The sequence below is a fragment of the Tasmannia lanceolata genome, unplaced genomic scaffold (assembly GCF_043159265.1).
Source record: "Tasmannia lanceolata isolate RefF3 unplaced genomic scaffold, GAP_Taslan_0.1 ptg000037l, whole genome shotgun sequence".
Classification (NCBI taxonomy): Eukaryota; Viridiplantae; Streptophyta; class Magnoliopsida; order Canellales; family Winteraceae; genus Tasmannia; species Tasmannia lanceolata.
In genome coordinates, this window is record NW_027518714.1 from 60,194,449 (window position 1) to 60,214,318 (window position 19,870).

Below are 19,870 nucleotides of genomic sequence, written 5' to 3' on the forward strand. Positions count from 1 at the left end.
AATCCACTGTTAGATGGGTTAGGAGCATCCTATGGGTCTGATTTTTTGTAGACACCCTATCTAGGTAAGGGACTTTCAAATGAATGGTTTGTCTCACCCAAACAATGTGGGCCCCCACTGTATTTAACTCGACCGAGTAGATAAGCTTAGCTACAAGACCGAGTACCAACACTTTTCCGTATATATATATATATATATATAGAGAGAGAGAGAGAGAGAGAGAGAGAGAGAGAGAGGAAAGTGTCTCTAGTCTCTCCCCTAGATAAGCTTATCTACTCCTCCCTTTAAAAAAACACAGTGGGCCCACGCTGTTTGGATGATCCAAATCATTCATTGGATAGGTCCTAACATAGATAGGGTGTGCCCAAAAAGTCAGCACCAAGGGGTCATCCTAGAACTTCGTTTTGTGGTGCCATTTTTTGGGCACACCCTATCTATGTTAGGACCTATCAAATGAATGCTTTGGATCATCCAAACAGCGTGGGCCCACTGTGTTTTTTTAAAGGGAGGAGTAGATAAGCTTATCTAGGGGAGAGACTAGAGACACTTTCCTCATATATATATATATATATATATATATATAGAGAGAACGGTTCCTACACATATGTGTAGATAAGTTATCTACACACTGGCTTAAAATACAGTGGGGGCCACATTATTTGGGTGATCCAAACCATTCATTTTTAAGGCCCTCACATAGATAGGGTGTCCACAAAAAATCAGATCCATAGGATCATCTTAACCATTCGAACTGTGAAGGCAAAAAATGGACTAATTTGTGAAGGTTTAAAGACATCCATTTTACCTCCACAAATCGTAGGGTTGGGATGATCCTATGAATCTGATTTTTTGTAGACACCCTATCTATGTGAGGGCCTTTAAAATGGATGGCTTGGATCACCCAAACAATGTCGGCCCCCACTGTATTTTAAGCTAGTGTGTAGAGAACTCTCTACACATATGTGTAGGAACCGTTTTCTCATATATATATATATATATATATATATATATATATATATATATATATATATGAGGAAAGGGTTCCTGCTAACGTTAGCGTAAAACAAGGTGGGCCCACATTGTTGGAGGGATTCAAAGCATTCATTTGGAAGGCTCTTTTATGGATAGGGTGTCCACAAAAAATCAGCTCCATTGGATCATCTTAGGGTGTCCATTTGTGGGGTGAAAAAATGGGCAGATTGGTGGACAAACAGTATTTGTCTATTTTCACCCCCACAAATGGACATCCTATGATGATCCAATGAAGCTGATTTTTGTTACACACCCTTGTTTTACGCTAACGCTAGCTGCTAACGTTAGCAGGAACTCTCTCTCTCTCTCTCTCTCTCTCTCTCTCTCTCTCTCTCTCTCTCTCTCTATATATATATATATATATATATATATATATATATATATATATATATATATATATATATAGGGAAAGGTGAGCGTACTCGGTCGATTGGATAAGCTTATCTACTCGGTCGGGTTAAAACAGTGGGGGCCCACATTTTTTGGGTGATCAGAACCATTCATTTGAAACGCCCTTACCTAGATAGGGTGTCCACAAAAAATTAGCCCCATAGGATCATCCTAACCCATCCAACAGTGGAGGGAAAAATGGGCAGATTTGTGGACATTTGAATAGTAAAATGTTTCTGTATGTAAGATGCTTATTGAATCTGGATGAAGTCAAACAGCAGTACCAATTAAAAATTTCAACTGAACAGACCTTTCTGTGTTTCTTTTTTCAAAGAGTCTCTCCTCCAAAACCCTTTTTGGTCCTGCAATATGTACTTACCTGTGAAATTCCTTGATTGTATATCAGTTAAATACAAAGCCAGTTACATGAGTCATTCAGAGTCAAAGATTAGAATTTCTTTCAGCTTGTTCTTGTGAATGCTTCTTACTCCCAGTGACCGGGAATTTCAGTAAGTGTGATGCATAGTGTCATCAGCTTCCTCTGCAAAAATCTCTCGTGCTGGTGGCGAAAACGGTTGAGATTGCAATGGAGTCGAGAGCTTAAGGACAAAAAAATTTCCTAAGTATGATACAATGGCATCTATGTTGTAGTGTTTCTGTTTGTCAACACGGTTAGTTCTGTGGGTTCACTACCACCACCACCCATATCTTTAGTCTTGTGAAGAAGAAAAGTCCCAGAAAGAATATTCACAAAGCCACACAACTGAGTTACAATCTGTGTTGCATCTTGTGTGTCCCAGTCCTGAATAAAAAATGAGGGAAACAAATTACATGTGGTAATCAATTTTAAAGCAAGAAAACAAATTACACGTGGTAATCAATTTTAAAGCAACACGGTTTGTTGCCAATTCAAATTTCATAAGCATGCAAAACAGCATGAAAATGCAGTGTGCCGTGGCCTATATGCTGATTGTCAATGCCGTTCAGGAATCAGATTGCATGGCAAAAAACATGGAAACCAACATGAAAATGTGATGTGGTTACACAACAAAAACCATGAAAGAAATTCTTCTCAATATATTGTTTTAATGTCTATTGCAAGGAAAAGATGGCACATTATTTGGAAACTTTATTTTGTTTGCTGAGATATCGAGTGGCAAGAAACAAGAACGCATCGTGGAGCATTCCTTGATTGATACGAACAATTCATTTGGTACGTTCCACCTTTAGGTTCCCTATAGCTAAAAAATCAACCATTTTAAGTTTAATCATGTCTTAAGTGCCTTTATTGTTCACTGCATCTGAACCGCTGTGTATTCATATTTGGTACCGTCTTTTTATGGATCTTGATTGGATAATTAGGATCACCCAATCGTAATGATTGTTGGGCATTGAACTATCTAAGGTGAGGTCTGCTACATGAATGGCTTAGATTATATTAATCACAGTCTACCTCATATATATGATACAAACTAGGGAGGACGGCAATACAATGCATGGTAATGAGGATCCTATCCACTCGTTACCCAGACATGGCTAGATCTGGCCCTAACAAGCCCGTAACCCCGTTGATATCCTTAGTGAAAGAAGATTCTCCTTTAAAAAGCACATATATTAAGTAGAATATGGAGGACAGGAGAAGATAGAGTCTGAAACTGTTCTATTCTCATTCATTTAGGCCTTGTTTGGATTGCAAGAAAAACAATTCTAACGGAAAATTGAATGGGGTTGGTTCAAACTTATCTTCTTCCATGCGTAAAAAAAAAATGTAGGAATTTTTTTCTAAAATTTCCTTTCCAAACTTTTCTGAAAAAATCCTGCAATCCAAACAGAGCCTTAGAAAAAGTTGCTAACATTGACTTTTACATATTGTAGTTGTTAGAATAGAAATGAGTGAGTTGGGTGAAACTCCCCCTCATTAAACTATTTATAGCAAAGGAATGGGAGGGTGGTGGCCACCATTGTGGACTTATTCCATGGTAGGTGGCCACCATATTTGATATTGAGTTTTGACATGTGTGTGGCTGCCATTTTGGACTTTGGCAGCCACCACATTTGACATTCAGTCATTCAACATATTCTAACACTCCCCCTCAAGCTGGAGTGTATATACCAAGGTTGCCAAAGCGGGAATCGAAACGGGAATCGAAAGCGGGAATCGAAGGCTCCCAGGGAAGAATCCTACTCGAGGTTGCCAGAGTGGGAATCGAAAGCGGGAATCGAAACGGGAATCGAAGCGGGAATCGAAGGCTCCCATGGAAGAATCCTGCTTCCTTGGTATATACTATGGAACTCTAGCTTGCTTCAAAGAAAAACTACAATACCCACACAAAACAACTAAAGGATAATCACTCATACACACAGCCAGCTTGGTACAACATTCCCCCCTCAAGTTGGTGTGGTGAATACATAACAAAAAGATAGCAACGGCCACAATGAATAGGATGGCGTGATCAATGGCCACCAAAGATAACAGTTCTCCCTGAATCAGCATGACGGCGAGAGCGATCACAACAGGGCCTCCCCCTGAAGAAAAGCACGATGGATAAATCCGCATACCATCGAGCAATGGAGGCGCCTTGGCAAGAAACAACAACGATCCTTGAACAAAACAACCCCTTGACTGAGCTTCCATACGAGCAATCCCACAACTTCCCACTACATTGTTGCAGGATTCCATGGGCTCATTACAACGTTGAAGAGGATTCTCAATAGCCGCAACAACAAGGTCCAACACGGAACCTCCAACAACCACAACGAGGCCCAACACGGTGCCTCCAACACTTGCAGTCCTATTGAGAAACACTCCTCACAACACAAGTATATCGTATGAGATATACCACAACAGGGGAAGACTACACTCTCAACCCCACAACAAAGAACGTCATGGAAAACTTCATTCAATACTACAAGGGGTCTTGCACATTACCACTGGGTATATTCCTATGTTCTCCCCCTCAACCATGCAGCGGAATGAACATGACAATGGATGGTTGCACAATGGGGGTTATCACTGGGAAAAGAAGTTTCAGGAAAATCAACTGGAGAAAATTCCAAAGGAGCTCTTGCAATGGACCCCACTTATATTGCACATAATGTGCATCTTCACCTTGGTCTATGTAAAGTATTGGTCAAGCTTGGTAGGGGAAAGGATGCCTAGAACACCTGCATAGACGCATTTGCATCGATGAAGAGCTTGTTGAAGCTTTAGCTCAGAGAGGTGAAGCAAAACTTCTTATAGAAGATTGGGAGGGAGCTGTCAATGATCTGAAAACAGCAGCTCAAAAATCTCCACAGGACATGAATATCCGAGAAGCATTGATGAGAGAAGAAACTTGCTTTACAATGGCACCCTGATAAAAATGTTGAAAACAGAGAAGGAGAGGCAAAATTCCGAGAAATTGCCTAAGCATATGAGATGAAAAACTTGGCGATGCTGTTAGCTTATTGAAGAAAGCATCTGAAAGTATAAAGTTGAAGCATTATGCTGTGGCACTTGAGGCTCTTAACGCTGCTATAGAGGCCATTCCAACACTTTCAGAAGCATATTGGCATCACTTGAGGCTCTTAATGCTGCTATAGAGGCCATTCCAACACTTTCAGAAGCATTTTGGCATCGTGCATCTGACCTCCTTCGACTATGCAGATACAAGGAATCTGAGAAAAATTACAAAAAAAAAAAGTTTCTGGAGCTAAAACCTGGAACTTCAGGCAGACGGCTACTGCTTTGGAATTGCTAGAGGTCTGGTGGACGGCTACTAATTTGGCCGTCAGCTGTCCACCGGAGAGCAATGCTTCTAAGGTTGTGGTCAACACGGGACCGGAAACTCTGATACCATGTTAGAAGACATGATAGAAGAGAAATGAGTGAGTTGGGTGAAACTCCCCCTCACTAATCTATTTATAGCAAAGGAATGGGAAGGTGGTGACCACCATTGTGGACTTACTCCATGGTAGGTGGACTTCGGCAGCTACCACATTTGACATTCAGTCATTCAACATACTGTAAGAGTAGTCAAATGGGCAAAATGCCCTTAATTCGACTATTTTCAACAGTCTCCATCAAGCTGATTTCTTCTCTAATGTGAGAACAAAGTAGAATATCATAAATTGTTTGGGTTCTGTAAATTGTAATGTGTCAATGTTTCTGGCCGGCTACACCGTTCTGAGATGGTGCATGCAGATAGAAAACTGTCAGTGAATGCCATATGTAAGAATTCTCAAAAGGTCCCAGGAGGTATACTCACCCCACTATCACTTCATAGATGTAAAATACGTGCTTATAATGATCAATAACAAGAATATGAAAAGAAGAGAGCGAAAAAAAACACTGAATTTATTTCAAATACAGTAAACCTAAGTATAATGAGAATAATCTTCAGCAAAAATAATATAATAATAGGAACCAGATCTAGAAGAGAATAGAGCAAGACCCCAAACATCAGAAAGAAAAATCTCAAATGAAAAGGATGTTTTTATATTATTATTGAAAATAAAAGGAACTTCACAGTACTTACCGAGTTAACAACAGGGATACTGTCGCAACTCAGAACTCTTATTACATGAAGAAACAAACGACTTAAAAAAGGGCGGCCCAGTTCATGAGGCTCCCACCATTCCGGGGTCTGGGGAGGACTAGATGTACAACTTAGAAACTAGAAAATGTAAAGCATTAGAATTGGTGTGGGTCAGATGATGATGTCACATTTACAATGAAGGTGAGGAAACTGATGCAGAATAGGCTTAGGCACTGATGTGAAGGCGGCAACTCTGAAGTATCTGTTAGGAATTAAAGTTGCCACAAATAGCACCTCTAACAAGGAGCTTCCTCGTTCGTAGATCCTTCATAAGAACACAAATGGTAGTAAAGATTAAATAGCAACCAAATTGATTGGGAAACAAAGAGTAATTTGAATTGAATGCATGTAACAGCATACAAACCGGGAACACTAAAAGAACCTAAAAAAGTGGAAATGAAAACAGTACCAACACGGGTGATGGGAATGGAAGATTCATCCCCATGATGATACAAGAAGAACCAGACTAACGACGAATGGAGGTCAAGTTACCTGAGTCACCTGTATCTATGTCCCACGAAGCATCTGATGGAGAAGTGAGGGATAGATCATAATGATAACAAAAATCAACTGTAGTATGGTTACAACACACACATAACTGACAAGGAACTGGTGGAGTGGCACGATATGCAGTCGATTTGCCAAGAGCTCCACAATTCTGGATGAGCATGAAGAAGGCCACCCTTGAGTGTGATGGGGTCTACTTTGTGTTGGTTGGGTAGGGTAGCTACCAACCCTGAAACAAAGGTTGTTTCTGCGAAAACTACGGATAAGGCCTCTACGGCTGAGTTGGAAATTAGCCACATCCGCGACCAATGCCATTGTCATGGCCAAAGCCTCGTCCATGGGAAATTGTTGCTGGATGAGTAGAGCACCTCAAAGGTGAGACGTAGTGTGAGTTGTGGACATTGAGGAGACTATTCAGGGCTTATTGGAAAATATCATTTACTCTACGTCTCTACCTAGAAGAGAAGGACGCAGAGCTCAGCAAATGTCAGATATGTGGTCCTGTGCATAAGTGACATTGTGAAAGTTGAATAATCACCAAGGCCCTGAAGAGTGCATTTTACCTGATTCGTGTTAGTATTTTAATATAAAAAATGACTTTTAACTTTTGCAAAAGATTCCTCTTATTTACAGTTTTGCCACTCAAATTCAAAATTTTAAGTTTGCTCTCTTCCCTCTCAAAAAGTTTAGTCCCACATTGGAAAGTGAGAGAAACTTTTGCATCCATATAAGAGGTAGTGTGGAGGGAAAGGCTTGGGCCTTTCAAGGGGCATTGGAATTGTTTGGGTGAGAGTATTTTACAAAGAACTAAAATAAACACATACGCACAAGCACACACACCGGGCCGGGCCAGGTCATGGACGCGGGGGTGGTTGTGGGTGTGGTCAAATGGTAGCAAAGATAAAAAAGACCTTTGGATTGAGATCTCACAGCTCTGATAGCATGTAAAATTTCCCTTTAAGATGACCACATATATTCGGTAGAATATAGAGGAGGAGAAGAAGAAGTTCTGAACTACTGTTCTATTCTCTTATTCATTCAAAAAATGGCGCTTCCATTGACTTTGATATAGATTGTGGTCAGATGACCAAAATGCCCCTACTCAAACAATTCGAAACATACTTATTAAGTTAGAATTCATCCAAATATTTTTTAATTGTCCTTGTTCAAGTCTTTCAACACGGAAATCACAAAAAATAAAATAAAAAAATAAAACATATTAGTCTTCCATCTTGCTCACTAATTAGTCTACTCATGGTCTTGCACGAGTTTCTTAAGGACGTATTGTAGTTTTCAGGTTTTGTTAATGCCCCCACTTAAACAATTTGACTTTTTTCAACAGACTTATTATCCATCAAAAGGTTATTGTACAAGTTCGTAGGATTTACATATCCCATATTTTCTCCTCGAGGGCATATTATAGTTCCTCTTTATTTTAGGTAGTCATACATTTAAGCAATTTATGCTTCTTTTTTTATCACTGAATCTTACTCACCTACACGCAGATGCACATGAAACAGTCTGGTTGAAAATCAGACATAATGACAATAAAGGATCCATATGTCACATCAAGGCGGCAATATATCTAATGTTGAAACACATAATAAACAATCACGTGAATATTTTTAAGACCAATATCAATATGAAATAAATCAGAAGTAAAGTGATATTGGCAGAACTAGTATCACTTTGGGGGGGATTTTCTTGAAAACACTAGGGTAAGATACCACCTATTGTATACATAGAACTGATGGGCAGATATTTCAATTCATATTATCAATAGGTGTCAATATGGGGAACATCAGCTAGAGGTTAATCATTAAATTGAAGGTCCAAGCAAATTATACCTATTAAAATTAGTAAATTACCTTAAACATGATCATGCTAGCGAGGATAGTGAAAGTAGTGAACATCACATAGTAGACTGGAGATATCACGGCAGTGTTAAAGGTGTCCAACGCCTGCATATATTAATCCAACAATGACAGTAAGCATTTTGCCTGTCTAAATAAATAAATAAAGATTGCCTCACAAGAAATTGCAAGCTGTAAAAACCTTAGTAAAAGTCAATGGTGGCAAGTAATAATGCACAATATTTTGAGATAGTTGAAATGGGACATTCCATCTATTTTGACTATTCAACAGAAAATTTAACAGAAACCTTCCTCCTAAAACCAGTAAGACTTATTCCCAACTAATGCGTGAGCAGAACACGATGAACTATAACTTTCTTTCCTAGAAAACAAACAAAGATTAGACAAACAAGCAATTTTTCCATGTGCAAAATATAAAGGACCGAATATCAAGGATTAAGTTTTCGGTTTCGGTATGCATTTCAGTCGTGACAAAAATGGAAACATGTCGGTTTTGGATGGAGAATTTGGTGGAAATCCTGTAACACATGGCATATGAAAGCATATGGAAACGATGGATTTTTAAGATAAAACTTCAGGAAGTGCTAGAATTAAGCAACAGATACACACTAAAAAACCACCAAATAAGCAAAAAATACTCATAATGGTTTAATAACATCAAACACCTAGTGATGTGTTGTCGTGCATGTCTGATATTCACTACAAATTATATTTTAGATGTAATTCATATAAATATTTATACATAATACATGCATCACATTTCACATGCAATTCATATAATGATGTAACACATATTGGTATAGCATACTGCTAATACACTCGTGGCTTTGGTTTCGGATTGCGTTTTAGTTTCAATATGTGCTTCGGTGGGGATAAAAATGAAATTATTTTGGTCATTTCATGTCGGTTTTGGTGAAAATTTAAAACCATGCTGAATACAAATTCAGATATATTCATTCATTATAGTTGGTGAAAACAACATAAAAAAGCATTTAAGGGTATGAATCATAAAGTAAGGAGTAAGGAGTAAGGAGTAAGGACTAGTAACTTTTAGAGTTTTAGTTGAGTAGGCCATGTAAAGAAACAATACCCAACCTCTGAAGACGAGGCCTTGTGTGTATTTCATTGGCCAGATTGGCAAAAATAATCAAGGCACATGATACAATGCTGATTTGTGTTAGTATATCATCGATGACCATGTGTAAATTCAGTTAGCACGTTCAAGAATTATGATTAAGCGACAAAAATCCTCTTCTTTGTTGTGATAACTCTCTTGATTATACATATTGTTGCAATCAGTTGTAACAAGGACTTACTGAGAAAGTGTCATTGAATATGCATTGTGAGTAGAGTTCTCAAGAGCTTGGTAGCTGAAGCATGCACCCAACAAATCAGTGTTTGGGTGAGACATGATTTAGGATGCCAAGAGTGAGTTTTTGATGACTCAAACACAAGTTATAGGAAATTAATTGAGAAATACAAATCGTAAGACCAGACTTGATCTGATACCTATTATGGTGCAGCAGAAATAGAATAACAAAGCTAGTTTCAAGAAAATCCAAACCCAATGTTAATATCATAAGATAGTAAGCAAGCTGATCTATCTCACCATTACCGATGAGACCATTTATAAGCAGTCAATTTATGGATATGTCATGGATTTCCCACCTATAAGCAGTTTATCAAATTTTTAGATATTTGAAAATTATTTTCTATGCATCTCATGGTTGCTCCATATATCAGCCTTCTCTAGTACTGATTGGCAGGATCACCAACAAATGGCCGTTCCACCATCGGTATTTGTAAATTTGAGAGGAAAAATCTAGTGACACGAAAGAGGAAAAAACAGACTATTGTTGCTAGATCGAGGGTAGAAGCTTAGTACAGAGCCCTGACAACTGATATCTATGTGCAAATCCAGACCTCTATGAAGATGTTCTATGGCTACCACACTGCAATTAAAATATACTCACCAACCTACGATTCAAGAGAGAACAAAAGGGTGGGGGTGTGTGTGTATATATATATATATATATATATATATATATATATATATATATATATATATATATATATATATAGAGAGAGAGAGAGAGAGAGAGAGAATAAAGTATGTGCAGCTGCACAGATAAGCTATCTGTGCATGGGTATAAAAATCAGCCCTATTGGTTAATTACGTGGGGGTCCAAAGCATTCATTTGGAACAGTGTCATTTGTGGAGGGAAAAATGGTCAGAAACAGTGTCTGTATATATATATATATATATATATATATATATATAGAGAGAGAGAGAGAGAGAGAGAACATTTCCTACACACTTGTGTAGGTAAGTTACCTACACACTAGCTTAAAATACAGTGGGGGCCCACATTGTTTGGGTGATCCAAACAATTCATTTGAATGGTCCTCACATAGATAGGGTGTCCACAAAAAATCAGATCCATAGATCATCCCAACCCTACGATTTGTGGAGGTAAAATGGACGTGTATAAACCTTCACAAATTAGTCCATTTTTTGCCTCCATAGTTTGAATGGTTAGGATGATCCTATGGATCTGATTTTTTGTGGACACCCTATCTATGTGAGGATCATTCAAATGAATGGTTTGGATCACCCAAACAATGTGGGCCCCCACTGTATTTTAAGCTAGTGTGTAGGTAACTTACCTACACAAGTGTGTAGGAAATGTTCTCTCATATATATATATATATATATATGTGTGTGTGTGTGTGTGTGTGTGTGTGTGTGTGTGGGATATATATGCATATATACACTGACCTACGATTCAAGAGAGAACAAAAGAGTGAGGGAGTGTGTGTACACACACACACACACACATATATATATGAGAGAACATTTCCTACACACTTGTGTAGGTAAGTTACCTACGCACTACCTTAAAATACAGTGGGGGCCCACATTGTTTGGGTGATCCAAACAATTCATTTGAATGGTCCTCACATAGATAGGGTGTCCACAAAAAATCAGATCCATAGGATCATCCTAACCATTCAAACTATGGAGGCAAAAAATGGACTAATTTGTGAAGGTTTATACACGTCCATTTTACCTCCACAAATCGTAGGGTTAGGATGATCCTATGGATCTGATTTTTTGTGGACACCCTATCTATGTGAGGACCATTCAAATGAATTGTTTGGATCACCCAAACAATGTGGGCCCCCATTGTATTTTAAGGTAGTGCGTAGGTAACTTACCTACACAAGTGTGTAGGAAATGTTTTCTCTCTCTCTCTCTCTCTCTCTCTCTCTCTCTCTCTCTCTCTCTCTCTCTCTCTATATATATATATATATATATATATATATACACACACACACACACACACACACACACACACACACACATATACACACACACACACACACACGCACACACACACACACACACACATATATATACACACACACACACACACGCGCACACACACACACACACACACACACACACATATATATATATATATAGGGATCTGCTAGCATCCATCGCAAAAGGCATTTCGTAGATGGTCTGCAGCATGTCAGAGCAGCCACACAGGCTCACATGTCAGCAGATTTTGTCTTCATTCATGAGGTGGCTGCTCTGACATGCGACGGACCATCTACGAAATGCCTTTTGCGATGGATGCTAGCAAATCCCTATATATCTCTCTGTGTGTGTGTGTGTGTGTGTGTGTGTGTGTGTGTGTGTGTGTGTGTGAGGAAGTCTAAACTGCAGGGCACCCTTCCAAAAATCAGATGAAAGGCGCCCCCATTGGTTACTCATCACCAAAGTGCATTTATTTTTACAGTTTCCGGTGCTGTTATAAATGCACTTTGGTGGCGAGAAACCAATGGGGATGTCCTTTCATCTGATTTTTGGAAGGATGCCCTTCAGTTTAGACTTCCTCTATATGTGTGTGTGTAAGTGGATTCACATTATGTGAGAGAAAAGTAACAAGGAGATACAAGTCCCCACATCAAAATTTCAATTGGTTGATATTAGTCGAAAAGCTAAGCATGATGGACATCGATGATCTAGCTTGAGGGTGAGTGCTGAGAGCAATGACATAAGAGTTGTAATTTATTATAGTTAATAGGTCTTTCTCTTTTCCTACCCAGGATAGGTTAGTATAAGGGCATTCCTGGAATTATGTATTATGGAATCTATTAAGAGAAGATTATCAAAAAGAAAAAATTAGGGCGATGATCCCCCCCGCCCCGTTAACGTGATTTGACATCAAAAACGTTAGTCTGCCCACAATTCATGTCAAAGGGGGCGCATAATCCTACACACACACACACACACACACAGAGGGGGGGGTGAAAAAATCATCTCCCAAAAATTAACTCTTTTGATTTTCCCCTGACCTTTCCTTTTTCTTTAACACCTTCTAATATTGGATTGACATAATCACCAAGACATCTACTAGTTTGATTTGTTCATATATTGCAAGACAAGTTTCTGAATTACCTTGTTCAGATAGTTCAACTGCAGAAGACAACAGATTACAACAACAACTGTGAAAAACCAAGTCTGCAGGTAGACAAATTGATTCATTCCCGAAAAGGTTAGCTTTAAAGCAATCCCCAATGCTTTCACACTCATAACCTAAAATCAAAGTTGTGAAAGAAGATAGTTAAAAATATGAGGATCAAAAAATGATTAGCGAAATAATGTTATGCGGCGAAAGGTAGTACACATACCGTAAGAGAGCCCATAAGTGAGCAAATTCCAATGTATACCACCATATGTGTATTGCCATAACGTGGAACAAGTAGGAAAATGAGGACAAGAACCGTGACCAAAATTATGGAAGAGTAAATAATGAAACCTGTAGGAATGACGGAGTGTTTTATCAGATTTAAGTGATTCAAAGCATAAGTTGCACAGACAGTCATAGCAAGCATGTGAACAATTGTATCAAAGAATATACTGCATGTTAACAATTTTATCGAGCAACCTATCAAATGGAATCCTTGGAGGTCTCCTAGTTTACCCATTTTGAGAAACCCAAACAATAGCAAAAATGTTGTACCTGTTTTGGGAGGTTTCTGAGGTATCGCTCAGCCTGAGCAACCCAGTAAAATACACCATCTCCCATGTTGTTTGACTCATCCAACCCATTCATTCTATAGGACCTCACATAGATAGGGTGTTCCTAAGAAACCATCTCCATACAATCATCCTAACCATTCGATCTGTAGGAGCTCATTTTGTAGCCATCCATTTTAAACCTCCACAGATCAACACTTACCATGATCCTATGGAGATGATTTTTTAGGGACACCCTATCTATGTTAGGACCTATAGAATGAATGGGTTGGATGAGTCAAACAACATGGCAGATGGTGTAATTAGTGGGTTGCTCAAGCTGAGCGATACCTCAGAAACCTTTTCCCTATATATAGATAGGGTGTCCCTAAGAAATCATCTCCATAGGATCATGGTAAGTGTTGATTTGTGGAGGTTTAAAATGGATGGCTGAAAAGTTTCTTGTCCGTCGGACCAGAAGTGCAGTGGGCCCACGTCGTTCGGGTGATGCAAACCATTCATTTGATGGGCCCTGACATAGATAGGGTGTGCTCAAAAAATCATTTCCATAGGATCATCCTAACCCTTCGATTTGTGGGGGTTAAAATGAATGGGTTTAAAGCTCCACAAATCTGTCCATTTTAAACCTCAACAAATCGAAGGGTTAGGATGATCTTATGGAGATGATTTTTTTTTTGGGCATGCCCTATCTATGTCAGGGCCCATCAGATGAATGGTTTGGATCACCCAAACAATGTGGGCACACCCTATTTCTGGTTGACGGACCAGAAAATGTGAGCCTGTGTGTGTGTGTGTGTATAACACTCCAAAATATTTGCATATGAACATTGTATAAACCAAGCTAATTTAATGAAGAATAAGATAGAGTTTAAAACACAAGTATGCCCAAAAGTAAATGTGCTTGAGAAAGTACCTGGCTCAGTAGCAAGGTGCCACACTTCCTTAACTGATTCAATAGGTTTTTCTTGTGGAGCGTGTAAAACAATAGTGGTAGAACCTATCACACAAAGGATGCAGCCAAGGACGCCAAAAATGTGCAATTTCTCTTTCAAAATAAAATGAGCTAGCACTGCACTGCATGAAAGTATTTTTGTTTAGGCAAAACAATAAAAGATGAAATTCCCTGCTCCGAACCATATTTCACAATGCTACCATTCAAAAAAAAAAAACCCATATTTCACAATTTTGTCCTGTATGATACCTGACAATGATACTCAAAGCTCCCAAGGGAGTTACTAGAATTGCGGGAGCAAAAGCATAAGCCGCAAAGTTGGCTATTTCACCAATAATCACTGGCAAAACAAATGGAATAAGAATTTGCACAAAACCAGCAACATCATGCTGAAATGAGTAATATAAGTTCCACCAAAAAATCTAAGTTGTAAAAGGGAGACTCGAAGTTTGCACAAGAAGACCGCAAACATCGGTCTAAAAGCAAGAAACAATATCATAAGATCCATCAAAAAAAAATTAAGCTGTTTTAAAGGAGAGTTTGCTTCACTAAATGTAAAAATAGAAAAAGGAAAAAAGACAAAAGAAATCTCCACAGCCTCTCATGAATGAATCCGACAAAAGACATTTCTTAAAAAGAAATAGTTGCAGACTTTTTACAAAAAAAAAAGTAGCTTAAGAAAATCAGCAAGCATGCTAACTAGCATTCTAGCAGCCAGGAGGTCAACCAAAATATTTGAACATTCTCCAGAATAAATTTATATGAAGTTGAGGATGCCTGCACAACCGCTAACTGTCTGGACTGAAAAGCTCTGCCAGATGAAACTAGTGTTCTTAGTAGCACAGCCATGTAAAACACATGGTCATTTATAACATTGGAGAGATGGTAAATAACCTCAGTGATCAAGGAAACATTTATGCTGAGAATCAGAAATCAACCTAGTCAACTAAATTCTTAACCTGAATGAGTTACATGTCATTCAACTTTGAAGGGGATTTATGCTTCAAGATATACGTATAAACAAGTTATCTCATTTACATTGACAGAATTTATGAATCTTCACATTCCCTAAGTAACAATATGTGAGGGAAGCTATTTATGGGAGGGTGGGGTAAAGAAAATCCAAAATGATAGTAGACAGCACATTTTATAGGAAACCCCACCAAATAGACAACTGAGTACATAACTAGTGTACAAGACTGGGTTTTGATTTTTAGTTGATTTTCTTTTGTTTAAGAGTCAAAGTTAAAATCTCCAGGGAATCAGGCTAAAAGTTAGTTTCCTAATTGAGTTAGGCTAGTTTCGTAAGTAATGTTATGATTAATTTTTAATTTTAATTATTGCTATTTTTATTTGATTGAAGAGTTCTTAGATAGTTTCCATTTTGGATTTGTTATATGGATGCGACTTTCATTGCTTACTGAGATGAATATAAAAGAATATCAAACATCTACCTTGTTATTCTTTCCATTCTTGGTTTTGCCAACTTTTCTCCTAATTAATTCATTACCGATAAGGATAAAACTATGAGCTAGGAGGGTCATGGGATTTTAGAGAGAGGAGACAGAGTAGGTGTTACTAAGGGAGGGATGAGAAAGTGAGTTTTTGAGAGTGAGAAATATGTGCAATTTTAAGACCAACAACAATGTATCTTCCATTTCTTTGTTCTTCCTAGGTAATTAAAAATAAAAATTAATTTGGGGAATCGGTCCTTAATTTATTATTTCCCTCTTCAACTTATGAATTTCTTCATATTCGGTGGGTGAAGGGTTATTATGAGTATGAGAGGCAACTTAGAGGTCACTAGATCTTAAAGCCCTTCTTAAATGAGGAGGAATTCCAAAAATATCTAATACTTGGTATACTTCAAAATGGAAAATTATCCAATTTAATTGGATATGACATGGATATAGGGAATACAATTGATCTTCATACTTAACTTCTTTTCTCGCTACCTTTTATGCCTAGAATATAGTTGATTTTGTGGACCCATACTGAATCCTTTTATTCTCACTTAGAATGCAATATGTCAGATCCATGGACAGGGTGCAGCTTCACATAACTTTTACCTTTTTCTTGTCTAAGAATATAAGTTTGACTCTTATGAAATGAACTCATGACCTGCATGCAATATGTAACCAAGCCATGCTGACCTGATAGGTTGCTGCTGACTTTTTCTTCTCTTCAGTAGCACAATGTTTTTAAGGGCACAGGTAAAATGATAAAGTCGTATACTGGTAGAAGGAACCCCTATATCTCTCACACACACATCAGATTTTTTGTCATTTGGTGTACCCTCCTCTTGAAATTTTGGCTTTAGATGATCCTCTGTACCCAATCCTTTCCATATTCGATACCAACAATATACCAGTTATAGTTTTCAGATTCCGTCATATAAATATATGTGCGTATGTGCGTGTTGGTCCGACTCTGTACATATGTGTGTCTATCAATATCAACTTGGATGAAGTTGTATGTTTCTTAAGTCACATGAATCACATTGGTGATTCCTCCCTAACTCAGCTCAGCAATTGTAACAGTTGAGAAAACACAGCTTAGTTAAGTGCTGACAGGCGGGGGTGGGGAATAGGAACCAGCAAAAGGAATTGGAGGCTCAGGAGCCAGTGATCTCCTTTGCACCAACATGAAAATGATTCTATGTAAATGGAAGATAGATGAGGAATAGATGAGATGTTCTGATGAATCTAAAACTCTGAATCGGCCTTTTGTATGCACTTATACACCACATGAAACACACATTATAGATTCAAAGTAGCACTATGTTTCTTAGCTAAGGTTGGGTTCAGCAAAGCTCATACATTTCATCATGATTTGATGCATGCAATTGCATCTAGAATACCCTCTTAAAGCCTCCTTGCTAGTAATTTTCAGCTTCAAACAAACAACTGTTTTGCATAATTAACTATAGCTAGTAAAGCATGGTAAGTATTTTGGTTATACTCCTGGGGGAAAAAAGGATCATTACTGCCATCAACTAGATGTATTGCATAATCACTAGAATTTGACACTGCTGGAAACTTGGAATAGATATTTTCGTCAGCAAACAGAAATTATGAAGGGAAAAAATTAGCATAAATTTCATCCACGCAACCATGGTCGTATGGTTGACCAACTGCAATAAGTGGATAAGTTCATCAATGAAGCTAAATATTGTTTCCCAGTGATACTTAGTTGACCTTTGGTCCCGTGGAAGAAAAAAGGGAAATTTTTTTTGGAATGTATCTTTCAAAGCTACTCTGTGGGTCCTATGGAAGGAGCGTAACACCAGAGTATTCAAAGGTTACTCTAAACGATCTCATTTACTTTACTGTAGAGTGGTTGCTCTGGTTATATCTTGGGTGAGAACCCTTCCTAGCTTTAGATTTGTATCTGCTTTTGACCTTTGGAACGGGTGGAAGGAGGTATGCCTTATTCTGGAGATGAGTTAAAAGTGGTGCAGGATTGGGAACCTCCAGCCTCGGGATTCTTGAAGCTAAATTTTGAGGTCTAGTTTTGGGAATCCTGGCTTTGCAGGGGTGGGGTGGTGTGTGTTCTTAGAGATGAAGCTGGGTAGGTGATTTGGGCCTTCGTGGGTCCAATTGGAATAGCAGATACCAATGAAGTGGAGGTTCATTCTGTGCACCAAGGTTTAAAGCTCATAGATAAAAGTAGTCTTCATAAGGGTGGTGGTCGAATGGGATTCATTGAACGTAATGAATCCCGTTCAAACAGCCTCCGAACAGCCATATTAAAAATTCATACATGTTGTACTTCGATATGCTTTTTTTAACCATTTCGACATGTTGTTCGGAGACTAACTAAACCCTAATCTGATTTTGGACAATGATGTATTATCAAATGCAAACCTTGGTATGAACTAATTTTATTGTGGTAGAAACAACACTGCAGTCAGCATATCCACACTTCAACCATAGGATGTAGGCTAAAGAACTGTGTTCCAGCATTATACTTACTAGTAATCATTCCGATCCACCATAAAGGCTCGTACAAGTAAGAGTAACCACCCGATCCTGAAAATGAAAAAACCAACCAATTATCAAAACCATTTCAATTATTACTTCTCTCTAAAGACATAACTCGCAACAACATAAGCCATCAAAACCAGTGTTTCAACTCGAGGATGCGTGTTAAAACGTAGCCAAATCAAATCCTAGTCGACTCGGCGCGTTCGAAGCTTGAAGTACCATTTGTACAAATAAGAATCCCCTCCATTACATGATTTCTTCTTCATATAGATAGATATAGGATCTAGGGGCAATTACTTAGAAGTACAGTTTGTGCAACAGCCCTTCCCAAAGCAAGCCACCCAGAACGAAATGAATTCCAAAGATCTTAGACAAATCCAAAGAGGGTTTTCCCATACATTCATCACAGAATCTTTCTAACTCGATTGACGCGGTCATACTTTGGGAGAGTCAAAGGAGTTTTGGCCGACTTTGTAGGGCGAAATGCAGACTTGGACAAGAATGCGGCCAAGGTAAAAAGGAATCTGACTCGGGGTGGTTCACGATGACACGGGGGAGTTTTGAAACTATGATCAGAACAGCATGTGAATAAGATGCAACTTCAAAGAACAAAACCCATTTCAGGTAACCAAACAAAAATCAGTGATGCCCTAGAGAGAAGTTAAAACTGGAACCCAAGTTCTAAGAGAAAACAAATGAAATGTTCTACTATTGGATAAACACATACAAACGCACAGATAGACGTATATAAGTACATATTTTCAATGGAAAAAGGCAAATAGATTAGCCACAAACCATTGTCAAATCATGCAGTAGATAGAATTTCAAGACTAATCGTCAAGACCCAGATGGCAAAAGCAAGAAAAAAGAAAAAAGAAATCAAAACAAGAATGAAAAAAGACGAACCTGCTCTGACTCCGTAAATCCCTGCTTTTTTCAGCCCTTGCTTCTTTACAATAAAACTCGACCCAATAAAGAAGCTTGATGAGAGAGCAAGAACGAGCCCACGAACATTATCAGATGATATCACCATTAAAAAGAATAAATTAGAAAGACTCAAGTTCTTGCACAGAGCAAAGCTCTTAAAACCCAATCTCTCTGCAAACCCAAAAGAGGGAAGAAAAAAAACAAGAAAAATCTCTCTCCGTTGGATCTCCAGGATTCTAAATCTTTTTTTTTTATGGGTATGATTCTAAATCTTTCACCCTAAATGAAATGTGAAGGAGAGATGATGATGGGATGTGAGAGAGAGAGAGAGAGAGCAACGGTATTGCCGTTACTTTTGAGTCCAAAACGAATCCAAACTCTCACCACAATTTAAGGAGATTACTACAAGTTTGAAGTTACAAAAACAGCTGTGCATGTTTCCATTAAAGGCATTTTTTGGAATACTGATATTGGCACTACTGTGCTTTTATAATTGGACTAACTCACCTTGTCTTTTCTTTCTTAATCAGCTTTCAAGGCTTCTTGGGCATTGTTTTGAAGATAGATCATAG

At 38.3% G+C, this 19,870-nt stretch overlaps 1 protein-coding gene across 2 annotated transcripts; it reads right to left on the reverse strand.

Moving 5' to 3' along the window:
- Positions 1-1,674: 1,674 nt before the first annotated feature.
- Positions 1,675-19,643, reverse strand: LOC143860706 (putative magnesium transporter NIPA2). 2 transcript variants are annotated; one of them, XM_077371493.1, is made up of 8 exons: positions 19,278-19,643; positions 18,360-18,416; positions 14,635-14,725; positions 14,347-14,507; positions 13,085-13,212; positions 12,852-12,989; positions 8,375-8,467; positions 1,675-2,224 (listed from the first exon to the last, which is right to left on the reverse strand). In XM_077371493.1, the coding sequence occupies exons 1-8, from the start codon at positions 19,402-19,404 to the stop codon at positions 2,063-2,065; spliced, it is 957 nt and encodes a 318-aa protein (XP_077227608.1). In that variant the 5' UTR covers positions 19,405-19,643; the 3' UTR covers positions 1,675-2,062. The 2 variants fall into 2 exon arrangements, with proteins under 2 accessions (XP_077227608.1, XP_077227609.1); XM_077371494.1 differs by lacking the exon at positions 14,635-14,725 and having other exon boundaries at positions 14,347-14,502.
- Positions 19,644-19,870: the final 227 nt, after the last annotated feature.